This window comes from Dama dama, chromosome 8 (assembly GCF_033118175.1).
Source record: "Dama dama isolate Ldn47 chromosome 8, ASM3311817v1, whole genome shotgun sequence".
In the NCBI taxonomy this organism is placed as follows: Eukaryota; Metazoa; Chordata; class Mammalia; order Artiodactyla; family Cervidae; genus Dama; species Dama dama.
In genome coordinates, this window is record NC_083688.1 from 48,863,230 (window position 1) to 48,876,342 (window position 13,113).

General features: G+C 42.4%; 1 protein-coding gene across 1 annotated transcript in view; it reads right to left on the bottom strand.

The window, feature by feature from the left end:
• CCDC150 (coiled-coil domain containing 150) overlaps positions 1-12,717 on the bottom strand; it is a 94,114-nt gene extending 81,397 nt beyond the window's left edge. The window contains exons 1-4 of the mRNA XM_061149097.1: positions 12,601-12,717; positions 5,241-5,404; positions 2,582-2,802; positions 2,293-2,471 (exon numbers count right to left, since the gene is read on the bottom strand). Coding sequence (XP_061005080.1) covers positions 2,293-2,471; positions 2,582-2,802; positions 5,241-5,398 — 558 coding nt within the window. The 5' untranslated portion in view covers positions 5,399-5,404; positions 12,601-12,717. The remainder of the gene's footprint in view (positions 1-2,292; positions 2,472-2,581; positions 2,803-5,240; positions 5,405-12,600) is intronic.
• Positions 12,718-13,113: the final 396 nt, after the last annotated feature.

Sequence of the window (13,113 nt, forward strand, 5' to 3'; positions counted from 1 at the left end):
TAAACTGTCCATAGGTATATCAAATGTACACTTTTGGGGGAAATCCATAAAAGCTATTCTGACTATAGTTATAAATAGTTCTTAATATGAATCTAAATTATTACAATGAGATATTTAAAGTTATTTTATTACTTTGATTCATGACTTCTATCATTTTCCCTTTTAGATCATTAAAAAATGATTAGTCATAGGTACCTCCTATGTAAAATTCAATCATCAGAGGAAAACCTGGTAACTGCTAGATATTTTTCTTATGGGATATAGTCCTATTTTTTTTTAAGTACTTTATTTCTTCTAGGGCTTCCCTAAGGGCTTCAAAGCTAAAGAATCCATCTGCAAGGCAGGAGACGTGGGTTCGATCCCTGGGTCAGGAAGATCCCCTGGAGAAGGAAATGGCAACGCACTCCAGCATTCTTGTCTGGGAAACCCCACAGAGTCCATGGGGGTCACAAAAAGTCAGATACAACTTGGAGACTAAAATAACAGACATCATTTCTTCTGGCCTCAAATATGCTTAGGAGTTGAGGATGAAAAACACAGCTTTCACTATTCATTCTTTCATATTATTATTAATGGCACCACAACCTAAGATGTAAAACCTCAGAGTCATCTATGCCTTCTTCCCTACCTTGAGCCCCTGCTCAATACCACATTCCAGCATACCTTTCTTTTCAAAATGCCACGACTGTGGTTCAGACCTAATGTCTATGCCTCAAATAATGCAATGGATTCCTAACCAGTTTTCCTGTCTCCAGCCTCTCCTCCTGTAACTGATACTCTATGCCAGGGATCCCCGAACCCTGGGGCCATGGAGCAGTCCTGGTCTGTGGGGTGTCAGAAACGGCCGCACGGCAGGAGGTGAGCACTGGGTGAGGAAGCGAAGCTCCCACCGCGTCTACAGCCGCGCCCATGGCTCAGCTTCCTGCCTGAGCTCTGTGTCCTGTCAGACCAGAGGCGGCATTCGATTCTCACAGGAACGTGAGCCCTGCCATGAACTGCACGTGAGGGATCTAGGGTGCGTGCTTCTTGGGAGAATCCAATGCCTGACGATCCGAGGTGGAGCTAACAATGCAGAGCAGCTGCAAATACAGATGACCAGCAGCACAACCAATGTGCCTGAATCATCCTGAACCATCCCCGTGGAAAAACTGTCTTCCACGAAACCATTCCCCAGTGCCAGAAAGCTTGGGGGCTGCTGTCCTATACTATTTCTGGATTAGTTTTCTTATTTTCATTATGTCACTTCTTATCTCTGGAGAAAAAAATGGCACCCCACTCCAGTACTCTTGCCTGAAAATCCCATGGACGGAGGAGCGTGGTGGGCTACAGTCCGTGGGGTTGCAAAGAGTCGGACACGACTGAGCGACTTCACCTTCACTTTCTTATCAAAAATCTAGTCACTCCCCCTAAAACCAAGCCCAACTACTTGATTACTCTTGATTTTGAGATCCTTTACGAAGTTAGCCCTAGCTGCTTTCCAACTTACTTCACACAAACAAATCTTCACTCTGGTCAGGCTAGCCTACGCATCTCCCCCTAACTGCACCCAGGAGAAAGATGCAGGTTCAAATCTGAGATACAGGAAGAATACAGGGACGTGTGATCTCAGAGAAGTGACCTCTCTCTGGGCCCCAGTCCTCTTATCACTAACATAAGGGCAATAATACCCTACACCTTGAGGTCTTGCAGAGATTAAGCAAAGTAGCATGTTTTAAACAAAACAATCTCTGTTATACTGCCTGGCCTATGGAGGGAAGACATATTCCTTTCCTTAGTCTTTATTTTTTGCTGCCTCTGTGAGTGCTCTTTGAAATATCCACACCTCTCTGCTTTACCTTCTAAAGGTTCAGCTCAGGTCCTGTCTCTTCTTTGACACTTAGCCTAATCTGTTCTAGACAAGACATGTACATCTTCTCAAACCTGCCTAAACATAAAACACTTAGCTGGCAATATTGGCTTACATTTGTCCTATACTGTCCTTTAATATTTCTTATACCCTTATTTTTTCTCTTTAGTTTCCTGATATGCCTTGTTCTCCCAGTAAGCATATAAGCTTTTGAAGAACTCAGACTCCCTCACACCTCTGGGTCCTCAAAAGTCACATAGAAGAGATCTATAAATATTCAGTTACTAACAGCACACAATGCTTTACACTATCGATGGAGATAAATTTCAAATGTCAAGAATCTTCACATCAACATCACCTATTTTTAAAAGTCAGTTTTTTGGGTCTGTTGCCTCCTCCAGCTAACACACAATGGTGAATTTGTCTTTCAGAACGTGGACACAAACCTTTGTCTCAGAGGCAATCTCCAGAGTCGCAGTCAGCCTCTGCACCTCATCCTGCGCTTTGTCTTCCTCCTCTTTTACATCTCGCAGCTGTTGGCGCAAATTCATCACTTCCAGTTGCAGCAGCTTGAGGTCCTTGGAATGCTCCTCCTGTATTGTATTCAGTCTTTCCTTCAGGAAATCTACCAGACAGGACAGAGGGTCATCAAGCAGCTTAAAGAAGGTGAGGAATCACAAACTCATCAAGCACCCACACAGGACCAACTTTCTGGTGATTCTCTTCTCTCCGTACCTGTTTTCTGTGGGTTCAGATCCTTTTCAGTTTGCAGACGGAAGATGTTCATCTTCAAAGACTGGATGAGACTTTCCAGACGGCACATTCGATTGACCAGGAACTCACAGTTCTTCCACAAAATATTTGTTTTTCCTGAACAAATTATTTCATTCTGGATAGGTCCAGTGATGTTCTGGCTCACAGGTTGCTCTAAACATTTTGGAGTTTCCAACTGGCCCCTGGACAAAGATGCCAATATAACAATATTATAAAGTAATCCCAACCACTAAATTAGAACTGGACATGGCACAACAGACTGGTTCCAAATAGGAAAAGGAGTACATCAAGGCTGTATATTGTCACCATGCTTACTTAACTTATATGCAGAGTACATCATGAAAAACACTGGGATGGATGAAGCACAAGCTGGAATCAAGATTGCGGGGAGAAATATCAATAACCTCAGATATGCACATGACACCACCCTTATGGCAGAAAGCAAAGAACTAAAGAGCCTCTTGATGAAAGTGAAAGAGAAGAGGCAAAAAGTTGGCTTAAGGCTCAACATTCAGAAAACGAAGATCATGGCATCCGGTCCCATGACTTCATGGCAAATAGAAACAGTGGAAATAGTAGATGACTTTATTTTGGGGGGCTCCAAAATCACTGCAGATGGTGACTGCAGCCATGAAATTAAAAGATGCTTGCTCCTTGGAAGAAAAGTTATGACCAACCTAGACAGCATATTAAAAAGCAGAGACATTACTTTGTCAACAAAGGTCCGTCTAGTCAAGGCTATGGTTTTCCCAGTAGTCATGTATGGATGTGAGAGTTGGACTATAAAGAAAGCTGAGCACTGAAGAATTGATGTTTTAGAACTGTGGTGTTGGAGAAGACTCTTGAGAGTCCCTTGGACTGCATGGAGATCCAACCAGTCCATCCTAAAGGAAATCAGTCCTGAATGTTCACTGGAAGGACTGATGTTGAAGCTGAAACTCCAATACTTCGGCCACCTGATGCGAAGAGCTGACTCATTTGAAAAGACCCTGATGCTGGGAAAGATTGAAGATGGGAGGAGGAGGGCATGACAGAGGATGAGATGGTTGGATGGCGTCACTGACTCAATGGACATGAGGTTGAATAAACTCCAGGAGTTGGTGATGGACAGGGAGGCCTGGCGTGCTGTGATTCATGGGGTCGCAAAGAGGCAGACACGACTGAGTGACTGAACTGAAACCGAAAGCATTGAGTCAGTGTTGCATTTCTACTGAGAATAAACAGTAAGTTCTTTAGTTAACAAATATCTGATAGTCTCTGCAAATTTAACTGCAGAGAGAACTATTAGGTAAATCCCATGGACAGAGGAGCCTGGTGGGCTACAGGTCATGGGGTCACAAAGAGTCAGACGTGACTTACCAACCAAAGGACCACAACTAGGTAAGCAGGATGAGACCACTTGATGGGCGGGGCGGGGGGGGGGTGGGTGGGTAAAAGTTACCAACATTTTAATGGTCATTTTAATCTGAATTTTTCGTAAACCTGCTTGGTATGTAAAAACAAGTGATACATAAAACATGCTAAATGCTAATTCTATAATAGAAAATTAAGAATTAGTTAGCATGGAGGCAATATACTCACATCCTTCTTAGAAAATATTTAAACAAAGACATAAAAAAAATTCCTATTTTGTTCTAACATACTCAACATTGGTACAGTTTTAATCTTTTAACTGCTGAACAGCTATTTACTCTATAGGTGCTATAACACCAATCATACTAATTTTTGATCTTCATAAGAGACATTCAGGAAATATATATATGTAATTTTAAAGAAACTCACATCAGTAAATTCAGTATTGGCTTTGTAAGCACCCATATTCCTCAGGCCTTTAACAACCTAACTTTTAATGGGAGTAACTTCTTCCACAGCACAAAGGAAAAACACAGTTCTTTTTTTGAGTACTTCATTCTAAACTCGGAGAAGGCAATGGCACCCCATTCCAGTACTCTTGCCTGGAATATCCCATGGACGGAGGAGCCTGGTAGGCTGCAGTCCATGGGGTCTCGAAGAGTCGGACATGACTGAGCGATTTCACTTTCACTTTTCACTTTCATGCATTGGAGAAGGAAATGGCAACCCACTCCAGTGTTCTTGCCTGGAGAATCCCAAGGACGGGGGAGCCTGGTGGGCTGCCGTCTATGGGGTCACACACAGTCGGACACAACTGAAGCGACTTAGCAGCAGCAGCACCATTTTAAACTATGAATTTTTAAGACTTAAAAAACCTCTCTTTTAATTTACAATAAATCTGGAGAAAGAAAATACAGATCATATTAATGGCATGAATCAAGTGAGATGTTCATCTTAACTAATATCAAAGTCTATGTTTACAAAAGGATCAAATTTTTTTCTAATTATGTAAATAATTACATTTGTTTTTAATCAAGTATTGAATATAACACACTTAGAATACCTGTTTAGAAGTGGTAGTAGCTCTATTATAGGAGGACAACCCTTTATCTTGCAAATATTTTCTAATTAATATTCTACTTGAAATGGTTATTTCTCAATTCTTTTCTAAATACTTATTTCAACTGCCAAACCATCCATACTGGGACTCCTTATTGTAACCGGTGAAGCAAAACTCAACCTACAGTGTTCATTTTTCATTTGCTACCTTTTGTCACCGAAGTCCAACATTATTAGGTCATCCCTCAGAGAGCTGGTCTGTTCTTCGACTATTCTCATCCTTTGCTGAAGTACTGTGAATGTTTCAGAAGCCGTAGCATTGATGCGGGTTGGAGAGAGGACTGGTCTGGACATCGTAGTTTCCATATGCACCTGAGAATAAAGTTACCACATTACCGTAGTTGATTATATTATTGTTCAAGATAGCGACTGCCCCTTCCTGTGGAGGATTATACATCCCTGTCCTGTTTAGCTTGGAAAAGGCCATGTGCCCTGCTTTGGTCAATTAAATGTGGGTAGAAGCTTTAAGGAGCTTCCCCAGGCGGCTCAGCAATAAAGAATCCACCTGCAATGCAGAAGATGTGCAGGAGATGAGGGTTTGGCCCCTGGGTCAGGAAGATTCCTGGGTCAGGAAGATCCCTGGAGAAGGGCATGCCAAGCCACTCTAGCACTCTTGTCTGGAAAATCCCATAGACAGAGGAGCCTGGAGAGCCATGGTCCATGGAGTTACAGAGTCATACATGACTGAAGCAATTGAATAGACAAACATAGAAACTTTAAGAGCCAACATGTCATTCATCAGCTCTTTCTTTTCCCTTCTCTGTAAGATGAGCAACATCCCAGATAGGGCCTTCTCCACAGGCTAAGATCCAGAGTAAAGATGACGGGTGCAGAGCCGTGACCCATCCGTGCCGCACAGTGTGAGTGAGCAATAAACTTCCGTTGTTACAAGCCACAGATTGCTGGATAGTTCACTACTGATCACAACCTATCCTGTCTGCTACTATTAGATATACACTGGGATCTATAACTTGGCTGAGGGAGTTATTACCGCTTTCGTTACCAGCCATTTTCATTTTAACATGTTGCCATCCAAACTTTCTGATGTTTTTAAAAACAACTCTGCAGTACTTGGACCTCTGAGCAGTTGCCATAAAATAGATTTATCAAATACCTTGAAGCAGTGACTTTTAAAAATAACTTGCAAACTAACTTCACAGCAAAGACTCTTCTACAGCTACTGATATCAAATTACCAGACTCCTCCCTCAAGACCACACAAGAGTAATTGGGAGTAGTGACACTACTCTTTCAGGTATTAATTACAGAAGCAGAACTAGTTTAAAAGCATTCTCACCACTGAATCACCTTTCCAAAGTTCGATGACAAGATCACTGGTGGAAACTTTAAGAACACTCTCCTGTAACTCCATCCTGTACAGACATTTCTACACTGAACAGACTGTACACCTTAACCATCACTAGCAAGACTGTACCTGTGAGCGTGTGCTCACAAAGGCCCCACTTGGGATATTGTTAACACATCTTTCTCCCCAACTTGGTGTGTAATCAGATACTCTCTCTTCCCCTCAGCTCCCAGGCAATGGAAGTGGAGACTACCTCAGGTTCAAGTCACTGAAGATGGTCCCCTGGAACCAATGAAGGAATTAAGTAAGTCTTAAAATTGATGGCAGGATTTAAGACCCATGGTGGGGGCGGGCACTGTGGAAAGGCTGAGCTTCTTGCCAACATAATATTGCTATAGCCGTTGAAGACATTTTTTCATCCTGGAGTAGCTCTTCAATTACCTTCTATCTTTCGCCTATAGGTCCCAGAGAATGGCTTTTCTATTTAGTTTTACTTAAATAAAAGGAAAAAATTTTATCAAGGAACGTTACTGTTCAGCTGCTAAGTCACGTCCAACTCTTTGTGACTCCCATGGACTGCAGCATGCCAGACTCCTCTGCCCTTTCTTATCTCCGGGTATTTGCTCAAATCATAGTTGACAAATATAAAATTGAATATATATAATGTGTACAATGTGATTTGATACACATATACTTTGAAGAATGTTTATCAAAATCAAAATAATTACATCCACAAAATTAACAACCTCGTATAGTTAATGTAGCTAACTTTTTTGTTGTGGCAAGAATGCTTAAAGACCTTCTCACAGTAACTGTCAAGTATACAATCTCATTTTAACTATACTCACCATGTTATACACTAGATCCTCTAATTTGAAAAGGTAACTTACAGAATGGGACAAAATATTTGCAAACCATATTAAAGGGCTAATATCCAAAGTAAATAAAGAACACATATAGCAGAGTAGCCAAGAAACAATCCAATTAAAAAATGGACAGAGGATCTGAAAAGCTACGTTTCTATTGAAGGTTTACAGGTGGCCAACAGATACATGAAATGATGCTTATTATCACTAATCATCAGGGAAACAAAATCACAAGATAGCACCTCACATCTGTTAGAATGGCTATTTTTTTAAAAAAAAAAAAGACAATAAACATTGGCCCAGATGTGAAGAAAAGGGAATTTTATGCACTGTTGGTGAGAATGCAAACTGGTACAGACATAATGGAAAATGGTATGGAGATTCCTCAAAAAATTAAAAATGAACTACCAGAAGATCCAGCAATCCCACTTGGGTAAATAATTCCTCTTGGGTAAATATCTGAAGGAAGTAAAATTAGTATCTTAAAGCTGCTTCTGTCACTGCAGTCGTGTCCGACTCTGTGCGATCCCATGGATGGCAGCCCACCAGGCTCCCCCGTCCCTGGGATTCTCCAGGCAAGAATACTGGAGTAGCATGCCATTGCCTTCTCCGAGTGTCTTTAAGAGTTATCTGCATTTCCATGTTCACTGTACCAGTATTTAGAAGAGCCAAGGTATTGAAACAACCTAAATGTCCTTCAGTGGATGAATAAAGATGTGATTTATAATGTTATTCAGCCACATGAGAGGCGATCCTGCCATTTGCAGGATGAATCTGGAGGGCATGTGCTAAGTGAACTAAGCTGGACAGAGGAAAAGAAGTGTGTGATATCACTCATATATGGAATCTAAAAACCAAACCAAAAAAAAAAAAACCAATTTCATGGAAACAGAATAGAATGGTGGTTGCCAGGGGCTAAGGGAAATGGAATGATGGTCAAAGTGTACAAATTTTCTTTTTAGTCTTCTGACCAAGATGCCTCTCCGTGTGCCTCTATAAAGCATAACGCGCTTTTCACACACACATAACCTTTCTGAGTTCTTTAACAGATCTATGTTAACAGTCAACTTAAGGATATGGCATAAAGATGCTCTTATGTTTTCAATGCATTCTTAAAGGGGAAGACAGAAGTACAGGCAGATACCAGTGGAGTCTCTGGATACACAAAGATGTGAAGTGAGGTTCATCTACATTTCTGGGAAAAAGCTGTATTTCAAGATTCCTGCCCAGGTTACCACAGGAGCAAAGATAGTGTTCCTCAGGTAACAGAAGAACCACAAGACAAACCTTAGGACTGGTTCTACTGCCATGACACTAGGGCCAGGGTTGGGGGCACCACCAGTAGTGGGGGGTGGGGAGAGAATGGAGGAGGAGCAATGAAACACACACAGCAGGGATTTACCCTCCATTCCACATTCTTTCACCTGCTGTCTGGCTACTGCCAACACAGAAAGAAACCAGCCAAGGGTTGTGAGAAAAAGAAAAGGGTGTTTAATTTGGTTTGTGATAGACAGCTGGCTCCTTTGTCCTCTCTCTCCAAAAGAAGTTGAAAAGGTTCACATCTCCACCCTCCCTTATAGCTGGCACATCCATGTGACATATCCTGGCCAGTGAGGCTTTAGGCACTTTTCAAGAAGCTTCTGGGAAGGTGTTTTTTTCCTGATAAAAAGAACAGAAATGGTGGAACCAGTCCTTCTGGTGCGATGCCCAGAGCTCTGCAGGCCCTCAGAAGAGTCAGCCATGCAGTGCCTCACTGTTAAATATAAACAGAGTCAGGGACCACCAGCATCTGAGAACATGGAAAAGGCCACGGTAGCTCAAATTAACCTTACATTTAAAACTAGTAATCTCCGAACTTTGCTTATGTGAGAAATATAAACTTTCGTTAGTCATTTTTCCCTGTTTCTTGCAACAATAGCATTCCTGGGATACACAGTAGTCCCAGGTAATAGGTGGTAGAGAAATGAGGAGGAGGAGATAAAGGAAATGACAAGCAGTGTCTGAGGTGCGAGGGAAGGGCAATTTATGGGCAACTTGTTATGCCCAGGGAGCTGGTTATAATAAAAAGGATTGTTTGATTAAAAGAAGTCAGACAAAAATACTAACACAAATATAAAAGTTCATTTTTGGGAAAAAAATACAGAAAATAGAGTACAAGTTCCCCATCTATTTTTAGTAGGATGTAGATTTCCACTTAAAATTTTTTCATGTAATTACTGAAATATCATAGTTTTGCTGCTATTTTCTCAAGGTACCCATAGTATGTACAAAATGCTTACATTACTTTACAGGGTGTGCATGCATTCAGTCAAAAAAACAAGATGGAAAAGAACTCAAGTTGCTTCATTTGCTTAGAAAAGAGAAAAGTCTATATACATTTAGGTAAGAATTTGATTGGCATCATCACTCACACCCACCTGAACCGGAACTATACTGGAGCTTCTCAGGCTTCTGGAGAGAAAAAAATACTCTCAAACAAAAAGGAAGAAGAAACTTGGCCCCCAGCCTCTGAGGGACAGGTGGTTTATAGAAAACTCATCCTAAAGAAGGAGAGATAGAGGTGCCTGGGCCACCAACTGATGGTGTGCAGGGGATCTAGTTTGTGTGTGAAATATATGGTGTTGTCCCCAAAATATTTTCTTAGTCTATCACTGAGGTTCAGGTCATTTAAGAGGTTGATTCAAAAACTAAACAAGCCAATTATCCCTTGGAGGATTGACTACAAACAGGTCTCAGGGTTAGTTGAAAATTTTTCTTCCCCACCCCCTCACTACATGGGGAAACGAACAAGGCTAAGGTCAGGAGAATCCTCAGAAACAAAGTGGCAACGATGGCCAGCAGTGACAGCAGGACAGCCTCACGTCCACCAAGAAGTCCCTGAAGCCTGCGAGAGTCAGGGTACAGGAAGGACTTGGGATCACGTGAATCTACTGAGCTGAGGGTGAGTTGGGGAGATCTCATTTTCACTGCAGTTACTCATACCCCTGCCTCTCCTCCCTTATCGGGCGGGTCCAAGCAAAGGCAACAGAAATACCACGCCCTCACACAATCCACGGGCCACTTGGAGGCCAGTGGCCAGAACCTTATGACGTTATATTTAGTAGACTTGCAATTCTATAAGTTACTAAGTTATAATAGACTTTCAACTCTTTAACATAAGGGGATAGAAGCCATAACTTCTCTTACAAGAAAAGAGCTTTAATTGCTAATATTCTAACAAAGAGACTATATGGCTTAAACATATCTGTGCTATGCTATTTCTGAAAAGGAGTAAATATCATTGAATGTAGCCTTGATCCTAAGTCCTGAAGTTCAATAGCAACAATAATAAAAATACTAAGATATATGCTTTTATTTTTAAAAAAGTTAATTCATAATTACTTTCATAAATATGTCATTATCAAATTAATACAGTTCTGTCCTTATGTTTAGGGAAAGTATTTTCAAAAAGCTCAGGTTACCTCACTGAAAGCATGGCTTGAATAAGACAAATGTCATAAGCAATATCTAGTAAATCAGGTGATTCTGAAAAGGCAACATTTGCTTCTGCTTCCATTCTTATACGTGGCAATAACTACAACTATATACTGTTGATTCCAAAAACAGGCCAGGGACTCAGTGTTGCTTATCACAATCACTAAAAAATAATTTTGTCAGTAATATTGTCTTCATTAACTCATATGTCCAACAAACATTTACTGAATGCCTACCATGAACCAGAAACTGTTTTGACACCAAGGAATACAGCCATGATCTAGAGAGACAAACTCTTTGCTCTCCTGGAACTTTTCCATTTGAAGAAATAAGTAAAATGTTTAGTTTGTTCATTTGTGGTAAGTACAATGACGAAAAAGTTGGAAAGAGGATGAGATGGAGGCTGTGGTACAGACTGCCGTTTTAAACAAAGTGGTCAAAGAAAGCCTCACTGAGATGTTATTTAAGGAAAGACCTGTGAAGGAGGTGCAGGAGTGAATGTGGATATCTGGAGACAGTAAAGTCCAGAAAAAGTGAATATAGTGCAAAGACCTCAAGTCAGAATGTCTGATGGGTCTGCAAACAGTAAGGAGGTCAGTTTGACTGGGGAGGACAAAGTGAAGGAGAGAACACTGGGAGATGCGGTGAGAGGGACTGTGTTACACAGTGCCTTAGAGGCTATTGTAAAGGTCTGCCTTTCTCAGAGCACTCGGAGGTTTTAGAATGGAGAAGTGCTGGGATCTAACTCAACTTTTAACTGGATCACTTTGCCTAGGTGGTAGCCAAGACAACGGAAAGATGGCAGAAAGACAATAGAAGTAGGAAAGCCCACTGGAAAGCAACTATAATAATCCAGGGGAGATGCCGAAGGCTAGGACCAGGGTGCTCCAATGGAACAGTAAGAAGTAAGAAGAGGTCAGTGTCCAGACATACTTTCAAGACAAGTTTGGCTCATCGATTACATGGGAAAGGAAGATCTGGAAGGAGGGTGTTGTCATTAGTTGAGACAATGAAAGTCCATTAGGAAGAACAAATTTCGGGGGAAATTTGTTTTGGAACAAATTTGTTGTTTTGGAAATGTTAAATTTAAAACAGGAAAGATGCCCAATACATGACTGAACTTGTAGATACGGAGTCAGCAGCGGAAGGTGGAATAGGGATATACATTTTGAAGTTGTCAATACAGACATGGCTTTTAGAGCCGTGGAGACTGGATAACAAGAGAACAGAAAAGATTCAAAGACCTAGCCCTGGGCGCTCCAAGATGACTGTGAGACTTTCAAGACTGATCAACTCGAGCTTCACCTAAGGTCATATTTTAACCACTTCTACCTCCAGAGCCGGACAGTACATGGGATATTGAGGGTAGCAAACGGGGATAGTTGAGCAAAAAATTAAGTTGTTCCATCATAATTAGTAGCTAACAAGCAAGTGAAGGAAGATAACAGGTGGCAAAACTAAGAAATAATTAACGTCTAAATGGTTTTCCCAGGAACCTATAACGCCAACTTAACATGTAAAGAAAAGCTGTCCTGGGGTTTATCTGCAGACCCTCTGTGGTGGCTATCCTTCCGTCGCTGGAGCCAGGTCAATGGAAACAGTTTTCACCCGAATCCAGTGCAGAAGTGCCATAACCCCCAGGGTCCTGAGGTCTAGAGGGCGAGACTAAACTCCGCCAGCGAGGGGAAAAGGCGGCAGGGAGAGACAACGGGGGCCTTATCTGAGCCACCGACCCGCCCCCGGGGTCCCCGCACCCCCGCCAGGGCCCCGCAGCCCCACCGCACAGCCCTTCTGCCGCCCGGGGCTCCGTCCGGCCGCAGGCAGGCTGGTTTCCAAGGCACCAAGACTCCGCTTTATACCCACCCGCTCCCCGGCGCGGTAGCTGGCGTACGCAGGCGCACCCGTGGCAGGGCATGCCGGGAATCGCAGTTTTCCCGGCCCTACAGGGCCCTCCGCCCCGGGCGGGATCCAGGCCGGAATCCAGCGGCGCGCACGGAACGCACAGCCCCGTGACCCGGATGACGACAGGCTCCATTGTGCTCGTGAGCCGGGCACGCCGGGATAGGTAGTTTCCGCCCACTCTCCTCCCGGAGGTCCTGCGGCGCCAGCTTTGCAGAGTTCAGCTTCTCCTGCCCGTGAGCTTGTGCTTCTGGGTCATTTGACACCCTACAGCAGACCCGAGTCCAAGAAAAGAAAATGTTTTTAGAAGGACGGAAAGTATCAAGTTTTCCTGAAAAATAGGAAAATAAGATTTTTTTAATGAGTATTAAAAAATGGTAAAACCGAGCTCAAACATTTTTCTCATTAAAGAAAAAAAAAAAAAAAAAAAGTCCGTCTGCATCCTTGATCATGATGGCCAGACCGAGAGTAAAACAC